General features: G+C 43.6%; 1 protein-coding gene across 1 annotated transcript in view; it reads left to right on the forward strand.

Annotated features, from left to right (window-relative positions):
- Nucleotides 1–2373: 2373 nt before the first annotated feature.
- CCDC175 (coiled-coil domain containing 175) overlaps nucleotides 2374–17359 on the forward strand; it is a 95980-nt gene continuing 80994 nt past the window's right edge. Inside the window, exons 1-2 of the mRNA XM_073609357.1 lie at nucleotides 2374–2533; nucleotides 14976–15061. Of these exons, the coding sequence (XP_073465458.1) occupies nucleotides 2473–2533; nucleotides 14976–15061 (147 nt within the window). The 5' untranslated portion in view covers nucleotides 2374–2472. The remainder of the gene's footprint in view (nucleotides 2534–14975; nucleotides 15062–17359) is intronic.

A 17359-nucleotide genomic window follows, 5' to 3' on the forward strand; every position in this document is an offset into this window, starting at 1 on the left:
GGGCCAGAGTTGTGAACAGCCCGTCCATTAGGGGCGCTCTATCCACGGCCGCCACCCCCTCCACCTTTTAGCGATGAGGTGATGCAATGCTCTATCCATTGCCACCGCCACCCCCCTATTCATGTGTCCGGCCCCTTTCAGGACGCCAGGCGCCTGAATTACAGTGGTGGGGGTGTTTTTTTGAAGCACCTGATTAGAGCCATAGGCTCTAATAGGCTTCAAAATGGGGTGGGTTTCATGGCGCAGAGCATTGCGCTAGGAACCCACCCAGGTGTTACAACAGTGAATGAATATTCGCTGTTGCAACACTGATCCTCCTCCTGGCCAATCGGGAAGCGGGTCTGATATCGGTCACCCGATTGCGACAGGCGATCCTATTGGACGTTTAGGAGGAGGGGAGGAGACGCACGGGGGAAGCAAGGAGGAGGGAGGAGGAGAAGACACAGGAGCCGCTACCCAATGCCCGCCGCAGCTTGATGTTTGCCTATAGCTTGATCCCTGCCGCTGCTTGATGTCTGCTGCTGCCCGAGCCCAGGCGCTGCCCGATGCACACCGCCTAGATGGGCTTTGAGGTGCCCCGGGGGGGGGGGGGAGGGTCGGGGTTGTTTGCCGCCCCCTCCAAACAAAAAAAACATGAGCCGCCACTGGTTGTGAATGGCTTTGTATGTTGTGGTTAGTATTTTTAATTGAATTTGCTGGGCGATCAGGAGCCAGTGAAGGGATTGGCGGATCAGTAAAAATAAAAAATGCCCAAATGCCTTCAAACGTGGCATTTTTTGGTACCCGTTTGTAAGAACCCTGTAAAGTTTGGGAACCTAAAGTCATACCTCCCAACTGTTTTAGATGGGAACGAGATACACCTATTAGCAAATGTATGTAGGCATAGGACACGCCCCATGCCATGCCCCCTTGAAAGAGAATTATACAAAAAATAAGTAAAATGAGTCAAACCCACAAGTGTTTTTTTTTTTTTTTACCACTACTATTCCTTTATACTGGGCTTTGAAATTTACAAATACAGCAATTTAGAAATTGGATGAAAAGTTTAGCTCTTCAGCTGCATTTTATATACAATTATACAGATCAGACTAAAATGAGGGAAGGGGGACTTTGTTCCAAATCAGGGACAGTTGGGAGGTATGCTAAAGTTACCTTTTAACCACTTGCCGACCGCTGCACGCTGATATACGTCGGCACAATGGCAGCGGTGGACAAATGGGCATACCTTTACGTCCCCCTTAATTGGCAGGGCACGCGCCCGGCGCGTACAGCGTGACCGTGCCCGCAGACTCGATGTCCGCCGGTGTCCCGGCGATCGTGTCACGGAGCTGCAGAACGGGAGATGTCTATGTAAACAAGGCATTTCCCTTTTCTGCCTTATGACATGACAAAGATCACTGCTCTGTGTCATCTGGAGCAGTGATCGCTGTCATGTGAGTGGAAGCCCCTCCCCCCTACAATTAGAATCACTCCCTAGGACACACTTAACCCCTTGATCGCCCCCCAATTTTTAACCACTTCCCTGCCAGTGTCATTTATACAGTAATCAGTGCATTTTTATAGCACTGATCGCTGTATAAATGACTATGGTCCCAAAAGTGTCTGATGTGTCCGCGATAATGTCGCAGTCAAGATAAAAATCGCAGATCGCCGCCATTACTGCAAAAAAAAATGAATAATAAAAATGCCATAAAACTATCCCCTATTTTGTAGACGCTATAACTTTTGCGCAAACCAATATACGTTTATTGCGATTTTTTTTTACCAAAAATATGTAGAAGAATACATATCGGCCTAAACTGAGGAAAAAAATTGTTTTTTTATATATATATTTTTGGGGGATATTTATTATAGCAAATAGTAAAAAAAAAATTTTTTTTTTCCAAATTGTCGCTCTTTTTTTGTTTATAGCGCAAAAAATAAAAACCGCAGAGGTGATCAAATACCACCAAAAGAAAGCTCTATTTGTGGGGGAAAAAAGGACGTCAATTTTGTTTGGGTGCAACGTCGCGCGACCGCGCAATTGTCAGTTAAAGCGACGCAGTGCCGAATCGCAAAAAGTGCTCTGGTCAGAAAGGGGGTAAAATCCTTCTGGGGCTGAAGCGGTTAAAGAACAAGTTAGAATTCTAACAAATATAATTACTGTTTTGTATTTAAATGGACTGCCTTTGAGGTGACGAATAAAGAGACAGGGGCCCTTTAATAGTTTTGCTATGGGGCCCCATGATGACACATAGTGTACAGCCGCTGCTAAGAACTTCAGGGCCCACATTGTAGAGTATATGCAGCGCCAGCTAAGCACCCCTTTCCAGATGGACTTAGTACGGTCACTGAAGCTGAAGGACTGTACCATTGCTTTAAAAAAGGGGGTGTGTCCTGAAAGCCGCGTCCGGTTGCCTTGGTAACAGTCAGCGGCTCGCTAGCTGGGTTTCCTCCTGGACTGTGATAGGTGCCGCTGGGACAGCAGAGGAGATGGCCCCGGTACCGGAGAGCAAGGGGGTGTCGGTGGTTCTGCAGCACTTCATGGAAATAGGTGAGCGGAGAAATCACAGCCCGGGACAGACACGTGACCCGCCCGCTGCCGGTGTGATTTATCATTCCTTTATCTTTATTTGTAACAACGTTCAGGGACCGGGACGACACACCGACAACGGTTTATTGTTTTTAACCACTTCCTGACCAGGCTTTTCTGGCACTTTTTGTTTACAAGTTTAAATCAGTATTCTTTGCTAGAAAATGGTTTATAATCCCCAAACATTATATATTTTTTTTCTTAGCAGAGACCCTAGAGAATAAAATAACAATCTTTCCAATTTTTTATGTCATAGGTATTTGCACAACGGTTTTGCAAATGCGATTTTTTTTTTTTTTGTGGAAAAAATACTTTAATGAATTAAAAAAACAAAACAACCCCCCCCACACGATATTACCCTATTTTTTTTGTAAAATGTTACACCGACTAAATAGACACCTAACATGTCATGCTTTAAACGCTCTTGGAATGGTGACAAATTATGAATTACTTATCAGCTTGCCGACTGTCTCACGCCGATATACGTCGGCAGAAGGGCACGTACAGGCAGATTACCATACCTGTACGTTACCCTTTAAGAGGCGGTTCGTGACCTTCCTGAGTGTGATCGAGGGATACCCGCGATCGTCTCACGGAGAGGAAGAACGGGGGAAATGCTGATGTAAACATGCATTTCCCCGTTCTGCCTAGTGACAGGACACTGATCACCGCTCCCTGTAATCTAGTGATCAGTGTTGTGTCACACATAGCCACGCCCCCTTCCCACAGTTAGAACCACTCCCTAGGACACACTTAACCCCTACAGCGCCACCTAGTGGGTAACCCCTTCACTGCCAGTCACATTTACACAGTAATCAATGCATTTTTAATTGCACTGATCGCTGTATGAATGTAAATGGTCCCAAAATCGTGCCAAAAGTGTCCGATGTGTCCACCATAATGTCGCAGTCATGATAAAAATCGCTGATCGCCACCATTACTAGTTTAAAAAAAAATTATTAATAAAAATGCCATAAAACTATCCCCTATTTTGTAGACGCTATAACTTTTACGCAAACCAATCAATAAACGCTTATTGCGATTTTTTTTTACCAAAAATTTGTAGAAGAATACGTATCGGCCTAAACTGAGGAAAAAAATGTTTTTTTATATATTTTTTGGGGATATTTATTACAGCAAAAAGTAAAAAATAATGTGTTTTTTCAAAATTGTCGCTATTATTTTGTTTATAGCGCAAAAAATAAAAATCGCAGAGATGATCAAATACTACCAAAAGAAAGCTCTATTTGTGGGGAAAAAAGGATTAGGAGCCACGTCGCACGACCGCGCAATTGTCAGTTAAAGCAACGCAGTGCCGAATCGCAAAAAGTGCTCTGGTCTTTGGGCAGCCAAATAGTCCGGGGCTTAAGTGGTTAAAAATCTCCATTGGAGACGCTTTAGACACCTTTGCAGGTTACCCGTTTAAAGTTATTGAGGAGGTCTAGCTCTGGAATTATTGCTTTCGCACTAATATTTGGGGGTGGGGGGGGGGTATGTCACATGTGTGGAGAAAATACAGTTTACATATGAATGCACGATTTACGTATGCATTCGCTTCTAGGGTATGACCCCAGAGGGATGGGGGCGCTTAAATTGGTTGTAAACTCCCGATTGTCACTTTTACCTATAGGTAAGCCTACAATAAGGCTTTTCTATAGGTAGTGGAAATATCTCCTAAATGTGCGCCGTTTAGGAGATATTTACTTTGTAGTGCGCCGATGATGTAATCAGCGCATGCGCTGTAAAGTAACGGACCTCCGTGCCCTTTTTTCACTCGCAAGTGCCGTGACTGACTGCTTCCACGCGCGAGTCCGCGGCCCGGGAGGAAGAGGGGCGAAGATGGATGCGGCCACCATCGGGGACAGCGCAGGCTTCGTTTGCAGGTAAGTACCACAAAATGGGCTAGTATGCGATGCATACTAGCCCATTATGCGCTTACTTTGCAGGGGAACAAAGAGGAAGTAAAACCCATCAGGGTTTACTTCCTCTTTATACTGCATTCACACCTGAGCGTTTTCAGCTCATAAAACGCTTGTAAAATGCCCGAAAAAACGCCCGAAAAACGCTCAATAAGCAAAATCCCATTCATTTCAATGGCACCTGTTCACATCTGAGCGTTTTGTCACTTGAAGCAAAACGCCTGAAAAACGCCCTAAGCTCAAAAAAGAACATGAGCTTCTTTGGGGCAGATCACAGGCGTTTTTCTGCTTTTTACATGGGTGACCTGAACAAAATCGAGGCAACATCGCGGTAAAATTGCAGGTAAAAACACGCAACTTTGAAACGCTCAGGTGTGAATGCAGCCGTAAAGAAAAAAAAAAAAAATCTTATTTATTTTACTCTTTATTTTTACACTGTCCCTTTCATTTCTTTTTATCACTTTTATTCCTACTACAAGGAATGTAAATATCCCTTATAATAGAAATAGGGATGACAAGTCCTCTTTATGGAGAGATCTGGGGTCAAAAAGACCCCAAATATATTAAATATAAATGTTTTTTTTTGATCTTTTGCTTTAAAAAAAAATAAAAATAAATGATTTACTTTCAGCCTGAACAGGAAGTGACAGTTGTCGCTCCGGTCCTCCAAGGCCATAGAGTTGATGAAAGAGTATCTACTCTTGGATCGTCTATGGGAGCAGCCAGTTGCACCGTCGGATCGTTTCTTGGAGCGAATCGGCAGTAATAGTAAGCCTGAGTAACAATGACGAGCTACTTCGGAAACTGTTGAATCGGCTTGGAACGGTTTCATGAGAAATCTGGACGCCGGCTGCAAAAAAACAATGCTGGGTTAATGGCTGATATCTTCAGCCAAAATCCTGGTATATCACTTGCAAACTGCAATGTATATATACGTATTGCAGTCGGCAAGTGGTTTTAATGTCAAGTCCATCATGTATGACCCTCATTATACAGAATGGAGCTGGAAATAATCCACCAATCGGGCTCTGTAAATTCTGCTGGAAGGATCGATCAGCCATAACATTATGATCACTGACAGGTAAAGGCAATAACATGGATTATCTCATTACAGTGCCATTGGAAAGGCAGTGGGATATATTTAGGCCTCGTGCACACCAGGACTCGTCTAAACATTTTTATCCAGGCAGGAGAAAAGCAGCTAAAGAAAATAAAACGCTTTTACAAGTGCAATTAGGCTCGTTTAGGTGTGTCAAGCGTTTGTTTTTTCATTTACTTAGCGTTAAAGCGGTGTTCCACCCGGAAAAACAACGTTTTTTAAAGTCAGCAGCTACAAATACTGTAGCTTCTGACTTTTAATAAGGACACTTACCTGTCCAGGGAGCCCGCGATGTCGGCCCCACCGAGGCCAATCTGTCCATCTGATCGGGTGCAGCCGCTGCCATTTTATCTAAGGGAAACCGGCGGTGGAGCCTTCAGGCTTCACCGCCGGTTTCCTACTGCGCATGTGCGAGTCGCGCGGCGCTTCCTGAATGGCCCCATCATCTTCTGGGACAAACACAGGTCCCAGAAGGCAACGGGCTAGCAACAGGAAATGACGCCCTGGGCCGCGGTGATGCTAGGGCGAAAGTACACAAGGTTCTTCAATAAAGGTAGGAAGGAACAATAAAAAAAAAAAATTAATAGTCAAAAACTAGTGGTGGAGGGGTAGGCTTACATTTAAGATCTAGTTTAAAAAGTGGGTGGAATTCCGCTGTAAGGCATGTTTAGAAGTGTTTACCCGCGTTTAGGTGTGTAAGGCATTTTTTTTGCTTAAAAGCTTCTCTCCTGAATGCACACGCAGTGTTTTTTTTTTTTGCCTGTAAACGTCTATAGTGTGCATGGACACATAGGTTAACACGGAGGGGAGTTTAGAGGCAGAGGAGTAAAAGCAGAGTTTGAGTTCAAGTGTGCCTTATGCAGCAAGTGATGTGTTGAAAGAAGAAAAAATGGGCAAGCATAAGGTTTTGGCGACTTTGACAAGGGTCAGATTGTAATGGCTGGATAACTGAGCCAGAGCAACTCCAAAACTGCAGCTCTTGCGGGATGTTCCTGTTCTGCAGTGGTCAAAAGTGGTCCAAGGAAGGTGAAGCGGTGACGGGGTCATGGGGAGGCTAAGACTCATTGATCTATGTGAGGAGTGAAGGTTGGCCCGTGTAGTCTGATCCAATAAAAGAGCTACTGTAGCCCAGATTGCCAAAAAAAAGTCACACTGGTTCCAATAGAAAGGTGTCAGAACACAGTGCATCACAGTTTGTTGTGTTTGGGGCTGCGTAGTTGCAGGTCGGTCTGGGTGCCCATGCTGACCCATGTCCATAGCCAAAAATACTTACAATGAGCACATGAGCTTTAGAACTGGACCACAGAGCAATGGAAAAAGGTGGCCTGGGCTGATGAATTCAAGATTGGTTTGAGGAATTTGTGGCAGTGTTGATTTGTAAGTCTGTTACTGTGCTGCACATTTTCACTGGCAAGTTTTACACTTGCAGAACACTTGAAGCACAAGTTCTAGTTGACACTTTTCCAATTTGTAGCAAATTTGCATGGCAAGTCTCTAGCAAGAGCAAAATTGCAGTGGTGAGTCTACAGCAAGAGCTCTGCAAGTCTACAGCATGAATATTCAGCCACAGTGGCCCCTATGGTGGGATGACTATTGTACAACATTAGTGGTAGGTTGACTAAAGCACATAAACCCAAGGTAAGTATAGTAACAAGTCCTAGTTGCAATTTCGGAACACCCAATAAGAGGATAGTATGCGACCGGCCTAAACTACCATCAATGCCAGGAGCCTGGCGGACGAGATGGGTGAACTAGAGATACTGTTGTACAAGGAGGATTTGGATTTTGTGGGAATTTCAGAGACCTGGTTCAACATCTCTCATGATTGACTGGCAACCATTCAAGAGTATACCCTTTATCGCAGGGATAGAGAGGGTAAAAAGGGGGAGGGGTATGCCTATATATCAAGAAAAATGTACAAGTGAATGTGAGAGATGACATCACTAAGGGAGCTAGGGAGGAGGTGGAATCTTTATGGGTAGAGCTCCAAAGGGATGAAGCTAAGGGGAAAATATTACTGGGAGTATGCTATAGGCCCCCTAACCTGAGGGAGGAGGGGGAGACTGACCTATCACAATTTGGATTAGCAGCAAGTATGGGAAGTGTTATCATAATGGGGGATTTTATTTATCCAGACATAGACTGGGCGGAGGGAACCATGCATTCGTCTAAGGCTCGCTAGTTCTTAAATGTCTTGCAGGACAATTTCATGGGTCAGATGGTAGACGCACCAACTAGAAATAAAGTGTTACTAGATCTACTGATTACCAACAATACAGACCTGATCACGGATGTGGAAATACGGGGCAATTTAGGAAACAGCGATCACAGGTCAATTGGCTTCAGTATAAATCACACTAATAAGAAACATAAGGGAAACACAAAACACTGAATTTCAAAAGAGACAACTTCCCCAAACTATGAACCTTGCTAGAAGGCATAAATTGGGATAAAATCTTAGGAACAAAGAACACGGAGGAGAGGGTTTGCTTTAACAGCATATTAAATAAGGGCATTAGCCAGTGCATCCCATTGGGTAATACATTTAAAAGAATGAACAAAAGTCCTGGATGACTTAACTCCAATGTAAAAATGCATATAAAAGCAAAAGAGAAGTCCTTGAAAAAAATACAAGGTTGAAGGATCATCATCAGCATTCAGACTTTATAAAGATTGCAACAAGAAATGTAAGGGTTCAATTAGGACGGCTAAGATAGAACACGAAAGACACATAGCGGAGGAGAGCAAAAAAAATCCCAAGAAATTCTTTAAGTATGTAAACAGTAAAAAAGGGAGGACAGACCATATTGGCCCCATAAAGAATGAGGAAGGACATCTGGTTACAAAGGGTGAAGGTACTGAATTTATTCTTCTCCTCAGTCTTCGCGAGGGAATCCGGGGGCTTCAGTAACTAACACTGCAGTGTTTGTCCTTGTGACACATCACAGGAAGCACCCTCATGGCTAACAGAGGACAGAATTAGACATGGGAAAACTAACATTAATAAATCACAGGGACCGGATGGCTTGCACCCGAGGGAACTCAGTCAAGTAATTGCCAGACCATTGTTCCTAATTTTTACTGAAAGTCTACTGACTGGAATGGTACCAGCTGATTGGAGAAAAGTCAATGTAGCACCAATATTTAAAAATACATCCCTGGGAATTACAGACCAGTTAGCCTAACATCAATAGTATGCAAGCTCTTGGAGAGGATGATAAGGTACTATATACAAGATTTTAGTAATGAGAACGGTATCATTAGCAGTAATCAGCATGGATTCACGAAGAATCGTTCTTGCCAAACCAATCTATTAACATTCTATGAGGAAGTGAGTTGCCATCTAGATAAAGGAAGGCCCGTAGACGTGGTGTATCTGGATTTTGCAAAGGCATTTGACACAGTTCTAAACGTTTACTGTACAAAATAAGGTCTGTTGGCATGGACCATAGGGTGAGTACATGGATTGAAAACTGGCTACAAGGGCGAGTTCAGAGGATGGTGATAAATGGGGAATACTTGGAATGGTCAGGGGTGGGTAGTGGGGTCCCCCGGGGTTCTGTGCTGGGACCAATCCTGTTTAATTTGTTCATAAATGACCTGGAGGATGGGGTAAACCGTTCAATCTCTGTATTTGTGGACGATGCTAAGCTAAGCAGGGCAATAACTTCTCAGAAGATCTGAACAAATTAATGGGGTGGGCAACTACATGGCAAATGAGGTTTAATGTAAAAAAATATAATAATGCATTTGGCTGGCAAAAATATGAAGGCAATCTATACACTGGGGGAGAATCTCTGGGGGAATCTAGGATGGAAAAGGACCTGGGGGTCCTAGTAGATGATAGGCTCAGCAATGGCAAGCTGCTGCTAACAAAGCAAACAGAATATTGGCATGCATTAAAAAGGGATTAACTCCAGGGATAAAGTGATCATTTTCCCGCTCTACAAGACTCTGGTCCGGCCGCACATGGAGTATGCTGTCTAGTTCTGGGCACCAATCCTCAGGAAGGATGTACTGGAAATGGAGTGAGTACAAAGTAGGGCAACAGAGCTAATAAAGGGTCTGGAGGATATTAGTTATGAGGAAAGGTTGTGAGCATTGAACTTATTCTCTCTGGAGAAGAGACGTTTGAGAGGGGATATGATTTCAATTTAAAAAATACCGTACTGGTGACCCCACAATGGGGGATAAAACTTTTTTGCGGAAGGGAGTTTAACAAGACACAAGGCCACTCATTAAAATTAGAAGAAAAGAGGTTTAACCTTAAATTACATAGAGGGTTCTTTACTGTAAGAGCGCCCAGAATGGGGAATTCCCTTCCACAGGCGTTGGTCTCAGCGGGGAGCATCAATAGTTTAAAAAAACTATTAGATAAGCACCTTAAAGCGGGGGTCCACCTATCTATCGTTTTTTTTTTTTTGGAGTTCATTCACAAACTTTTCTTCTCATGATTATCTACTCACATGTTCTGTGTAATAAGTCCGCCTGTGTCCGATTTCGTTGTAAAGAATAACTTATAAAATTCACTGAAGGCAGTTTCCATCTTCATTGTGGGCATTTGAAGCCCACAAGCATGTATTTCCTGGATGCGGTGAATGCTGTGCTCCCAGCATTCACCGAGATGTTGTGATGACGCTGTTGCACAATGCATGCTGGGAAGCCTGAGACTAGCTCCCAGGGGACTGTGGGAGGTCTGGGAGAGGCTAGAAACATGCCTACTCCAATGGGAGGAAAACCAGGAAGTGCTAAGAAGATTAGAAAAAAAAAGGTAATTACGGCGATTTAAAATTTTTTTACACAGCATGTCAGCATCTAGGCAAGGAAGAGAATGCATAGAGATAATGTTCAAAATTTGGGTGGAACCTCGCTTTAACGACCACAACATACAGGGATATACAATGTAATACTGACATATAATCACATATAGGTTGGACTTGATGGACTTGTTTCTTTTTTCAACCTCATCTACTATGTAACTATGTAACTGAACCAGAACTTGCAGCAGACTTGCAGAATGTTTGCAAAGAAAGTTGATCTGGAATCATGCAATGCAGACTTGCTGCAATTGTGAAACAAACTTCTGAAGCCTGGCAAGTTTATCAGTAGCTTAGCAAATAATTTTCAAACTTGCAGCTCAATTGCTTGCTATCTGGGTTGAGACCCCACCTCCTAACTTATAGGACTTAAAGGATATGTTCACCTTTTGGAACATGTTACATGTTCCACCTGTATTTAGGGTCGAACATGTAACATGTTCCAGCAGCTGCAGCCTCTCCCCCTCTCCTCCCTCCCTATTGACAGCGAGCGGGCATCTTGTCCAGGCACCTACTGTCACTGTTTGAAAATACAGTGGCCGTGCAGGGCTCTGCCCACCGGGCCACATCATTCATTCACAGTGAACTGTGAATCGGAAACTACAAGTACCCATGGCCTTTGCGGCTGTCGGCTTGTAGTTTCAGTGAACTACCAGAGCAGCCTGCGATCTGCTGATTACGGGTACAACGCTTTACAGGCTCCAAGTAAAAAAAAAAGAATACATGCACAATTTTTTACCTGCAAAAAAATCAGGGGATGAAGTCACGTGACCGTGATGATATGCGTTGGGACAGACAGGCACCGGAAGTGGCTTCAGCGTACGAGCTCGCCGCTCGTGGTGTTTTGACTTTTAACTTGTAAAGAAATGTGAGCACTTTTAGCTGTTTTAGATAAAAATATTGGATTGAAAATACTACACTATCTGGAATTCCCCCTTCTTCTTGCTCTATATTATACATATACCCATCGGGAGAGAAATATTACTGCTAATACCGGCTTTAAAGAGACAGATCTGCGCAACTACACTGAGAGCATGTCATCAGGATATAAGGAGCTAGCACTGTGAACACCATTGATTTCTACTATCACATATATATGCTGTTACCTTACAGCCGTAAGGTAAGAGGCCATCTTACACTGAAGTGTGTTGCACAGAAGAGAAGAAGTCACCTTATCTGCACAATCTGTTTGCACAAAAAAGGACAAGTCACTATATACATTATACCTGCACTGAACTGCAGAGGGAATACAGCACTTTATTAACCTTTTCATTGCTTAAGACTGTCATTCATTTACTTATTTTGCACAAATATTTTCACGTGCATACTACTACCTTTAGCACTTTATCGTATTCTTTACTGTATGGATATTTTTAATTAGTATTAATTTCACTTTGCTTTATTCATTTACCCTAAGAACAGCGCAGCACCACCTATTTTATATAAACATTCAATTATAACATGACTAATGTGACACTTGTTTATGATATATATATATATAGATCTATATCTATTATTATTTTTACCCTTTTTTGCAACATATACCCTTTACCTTTTTTTGTATCCCCCCCCCCCTGCATTCCCCCCTAGCTCTCCCTCTGTCTTATCTCACTAACTCTGCTGCTATCTTTATTACCATTGATTTGTATGTGTTTGGTTTTCTCTTTTTTTTTTTTTTTTTTTTTTCTTCTTTAACATTCTGCTTAAAAATTTGTGAATCAGTACAGCTTGGACCTTGAAGAAGGGGACATACCCCGAAAGCTTGTCCTGAAAAATTGTATGTTAGTGCAAATAAAAAAAGTATCACGGACAGTACTCAATTTTCTTTGTAACATATAAAAGGCAAACAACACAAAGCTTGTGAACAACTCACACCGGCATGTGCTGGTGTGAAATGGTCCTAACTAGACATGGGCACACTGAAATATTTTGTTTCGGAATTTAGTTTTCGTACGAAAAATAAATGTATTTACCGTATTTATCGGCGTATAACACGCGCCGGCGTATAACACGCACCCCAAGTTTAGGAGAGAATTTTAAGGAAAAAAACTTTTAAGAGGGAAGTTTAAGGAAAAGAAACTTACATTAAAATGCCCATCAATGCAGCCTCATCAGTGTTCATCTGCAGCCTTTTCAGTGTCATTGCAGCCTTTTCAGTGTCAGTGCAGCCTTGTCAGTGCAGCTTTGCCCCAGTGCAGCCTTGTCAGTGCAGCTTTGCCCCAGTGCAGCTTTGCCCCAGTGCAGCCTTGTCCCCAGTGCAGCCTTGTCAGTGCAGCCTTGTCCCCAGTGCAGCCTTGTCAATGCAGCCTTGTCCCCAGTGCAGCCTTATTAAGGCAGCCTTGTCCCCAGTGCAGCCTTATCAATGCAGCCTTGTCCCCAGTGCAGCCTTATCAATGCAGCCTTGTCCCCAGTGCAGCCTTATCAATGCAGCCTTGTCCCCAGTGCAGCCTTGTCCCTGCAGCCTTGTCCCCAGTGCGGCCTAGTGTCCATGCCTCCTGCCGCTGCCGCCGCCGCCATACACATAGAAGTAGTTTTAATTTATGCGCCGCGGAGTTCGGAGAGACTCGGCGCCGGCGGAAGTGAACGAACGCCGCCGAGATACACATAGCCGAGGGTTCTCGGCTCTTTCCGGCGCCGCTCACAGTCCCGCCCAGTCCCGCCCTATGATGGACATAACACAGGTCCAATGGCGGGACTGGGCGTGACAGTGAGCGGCGCCGGAAAGAGCCGAATACACCCAACTATGTGTATCTCGCTCTGTGATTTCGGCGGCGCTCGTTCAGTACCGCCGAGTCCTTCCGAAGTCCGCGGCACCATATTTGAAACTACTCGCTATGTAAATGTCGGCGGCGATCGCCGACATTCACATAGCGATAGCGGGGATCGGCGTATAACACGCACCCACGACTTTCCCCTGATTTTAAGGGGAAAAAAGTGCGTGTTATACGCCGATAAATACGGTAGTTACTCCTGAAATTCGTTTTTATTTATTTTGTTTCGTTAAAAAAATGCATTTGTACGAAAATCTGAAATAATTAAGGTCGAATCTGTCATTGAAGGCTTATGGTGTCTGTCGAATGTTCTAAGAAGATTCGACAGAGCAGCTAAACTGTACGACGCCGCAATCGTACATTTCCGGTCGAATGTTCTGCCTACAAGCTATAGTAGAATTCTAATGTTGTATGACACTAGTAATAATTATATTTAATAATTATTATTACTAGTCAACCAACATTAGAATTCTTCTATAGCCTATGGGCGGAGCATTTGACCATAAATGTCTGCTAGCGGCGACTGCTTCGTCAAATCTTCATGACGAATCTTTTCTCTCTATGTCGAATAATCTTGGACTAATAGAGTTAGGTTAGGCACATTCAACCTTTTTTGCTATTGTCTCTATAATGTTGAATCTTTTCTCTTTATGTAGAATAATCTTGGACTAATAGAGTTAAGGTTAGGCACATTCGACCACAGATTCGATGGACACAGATTGCTATTGTCAGCGTCATGTCGAATCTCCTATCTATATCGAACTGTTGTCGCAACAAAAACGAAAATAAAGCATTTGTTTATGTCGGATCTTTCAGTTTTCGGATTCTGCGCGCTCGTTATTGTTTGTTACCACGATAACGAAAATACCCGAAATTCGGACGAAAATGCATTCGGACGAATGTCTAGTCCTAACGCAAGGTATACTCTTTCCTTGTAGAGTATAGGAGGAAAGAAGTTATCCCCTGGGTAAAACGATTAGTAAACATGCTCAGCATAGTAATTTTTTTATAAACTGGGAAAAAAAAAAAAAAGGTATGGTGTTACTGGGGTTAAAGTGACCCTGCCTCTAGCTAGAAGACATCAGACCAGCAGCACCTTGTAAACCTAGAAGGTGAAAACTTTCTGGTGGGTGGTGTGTTATATTAAATCTTCAGTCTGTACAGCCATCATCACCATTGCTATCTGACACTTATAGTGATATCGATAAACATATCCCGTCAATGCTTTGGTAGTGTTTTTATTGAGCAGCTTGCAGAAAGGGCAGTAGGGACCACTAGAGAAGCAGTAGTCAGACTCTCCAATGTGCTGCCACCACAAGGTATTTTAATCTTTGCTGCAGTTGTTGTTGTTCAGTCGTTTAGTCGTGTCCGACTCTTCATGACCTCATAGACCATAGTGCGCCAGGGTTTTCTGTCCTCCACTGACTCTCGAAGCTTGCTTATTTTCATGTTCATTGTTTCCATGATGCTATCTATCCATCTTGTTTTCTGTCGTCCTCTTCTCTTTTTCCTTCCATGTTTCCCAGCATCAGGGTCTTTTCCAATGAGTCCTCTCTTCGGATTAGGTGGCCAAAGTATTCAAGTTCGAGTTTAGGATCTGCTGCAGTACATGCTACAAAAAAAAAGAAAAAGACAAGCATATTTATTACTTACTGTATAATATTATTATTATTCAGGATTTATATACAGTAGCGTAAAGAGTTTGCACATTGCTTTACTGTATATGTGGCATGACTGAATTTTAGTAACATTCAAAGGTTTTATTGGGCTATTAATGCAACTATTTACTTTTTTTAGAGAAGCAACTGAAGGAAAAAGATCCAACGTTGGATGAAGAAGCCTTGCAGCATTTAGAGGCAGTAGTTGATGCTGTTAAAGAACTGGTAAGAAGTTTTTTTTTTTTTTCTGCACTCTGGAAGCTGCCCCTGCCCCCCAAACAAGAAAAAGGCAGGAAGGGTCTAGTGACCAATATTGCCTGTGTCCTCATTGCTGACTTACCATGTCTTTTCTGCTCTGTATATCTGTATGGAGACTGCCATCTTGGAAGAGGCAGGGCTTTGATTCCCATGTCAGAGCCTTCAGCAAGGAGAACAGTGAGCAGCACTCTAGTGACATTACCAGGAAGATGAATGTTTCTAAATATTCCCAATAGGATTGCAAATCTTCACTTTCTGAGTTCAGGTACACTTTGCATAACAGGATGCAAAAATACAGCAGTGGAACGTTGGTGAAAGTAAGAACAATCATTCATTCATCTCCTAATATTGCTTTATGGGATGGGCTGTGAGGAAATAAAAGGGGCCAGAAAAAAAGCCTAATGACATAATAAACGTGACCTGGATTGTGAACATACATTTATTAAAGGGCTAATTAAACCTGCATCAACTCCATCCTCTTATGAAATAGACTAGCTTGCCAGTGGAAATATTGCCAACATCTATATTTTAAGTGGACAGTGTTTAGTCAGTAGAGCAGTGGACGGTGTCAGAAGGGCAGTGGACAGTGGTATAGGACAGTGGACGGTGTGTGGACAGTGTCAGTAGAGCAGTGGACGGTGTGTGGACAGTGTCAGTAGAGCAGTGGATGGTGTGTGGACAGTGTCAGTAGGGCAGTGAACGGTGTGTGGACAGTGTCAGTAGGACAGTGGATGGTGTCAGTAGGGCAAAGTTTAATGTCAATAGAGCAGTGGACGTGTCAGTAGGACAGTGGATGGTGCTAGTCAGTAGTGCAGTGAACAGTGGCATTGGACAGTGTCGGTAGGGCAGTGAACGGTGTGCGAACAGTGTCAGTAGGACAGTGGATGGTGCCAGTAGGGCAGAGGTTGGTGTCAGTAGGGCAGTGGATGGTGTCAATAGGAGAGGGGATGTTGCCAGTCAGTAGAGCAGTGGACGTGTCAGTAGGACAGTGGATGGTGCCAGTCAGTAGAGCAGTGGATGTGTCAGTAGAGCAGTGGACAGTGTCAGTGAGGCAGAAGTTAATGTCAGTAGGGCAGTGGATGGTGCCAGTCAGTGGAGCAGTGGACATGTCAGTAGGGCAGTGGATGGTGCCAGTCAGTAGAGAAGTGGATGTGTCAGTAGGACAGTGGATGGTGCCAGTCAGTAGAGCAGTGGATGTGTCAGTAGGGCAGAGGACGATGTCAGTAGAGCAGTGGACAGTGTCAGTGAGGCAGAAGTTAATGTCAGTAAGGCAGTGGACAGTGTCCATAGCTCACAGTGGGAGGGTTTCAGCAACAGAGGTAGTGCTGTCAATTCAGAATTTAGTGGGTGGATCTAAGTGTGGCTGTGTGCTGATTGACAGGCAACAGGCTTGTGAATGAGCACTGACAATGCTGATAGCCACACCCCCTGCAAGATCTTTTCATCCTACTGCATTGTAAGCAGGCACAGCCTACATGTGAGTAACAAGAATGCTCTGAATTCATGAGTAGTGCAGCATTGTTGCCCCACCGTTATGGGATGATGCTTTAGGTGGACTTCACTGACATTATTAACAGGTATTGATGAGACTTTGCAGGAGGACTTATGCCGTGTACACGCGGGCGGACTTTCCGACCATACTGGTCCGACGGATTTGTTCTGTATGTAGGCTTCATCGGACCTTCAGCAGACTTTTTCTGTCGAAAATCAGACGGACTTTAGATTTAGAACGTTTCAAATCTTTCCGACGGACTCGAGTCCGATCGAAAAATCTGTTTGTCTGTATGCTAGTCCGACGGACAAAAAAACGATGCAAGGGCAACTATTGGCTACTGGCTATGAACTTCCTTATTCTAGTCCAGTCGTACGTCATCACGTTCAAACGACCGGACTTTCAAACGGACTTTAGGACTTTCGAACAGACTTTAGTCCATTCGTGTGTGTGCAAGTCCGTTTGTTAGCAAGTCCGTAACTCTGTCGAAAGTCCATTGGAAAGACCGTAGGATGTTTGATGCTCAAAAGTCCGCCCGTGTGTACACGGCATAAGAGAAAACTGTAGGTGCAGATATACTTTGAATTAAAGTGTTACTAAACCCTGGACCCTGCATTCACTATATCTGGTCTCCCACAGTACACAGAACATGGAAATGCAATTATTTTAGTAAATATAAACTGCAAGATAACTTTTCTCATCAGCAGCATATAGCAGTCTTGTGACTTCTATCAGTGTCTGGTTAAAGCTTATAGGAGGAGTTTTCATTCTCC

The sequence above is a fragment of the Aquarana catesbeiana genome, linkage group LG13 (genome assembly GCF_042186555.1).
Source record: "Aquarana catesbeiana isolate 2022-GZ linkage group LG13, ASM4218655v1, whole genome shotgun sequence".
NCBI classification, from domain to species: Eukaryota; Metazoa; Chordata; class Amphibia; order Anura; family Ranidae; genus Aquarana; species Aquarana catesbeiana.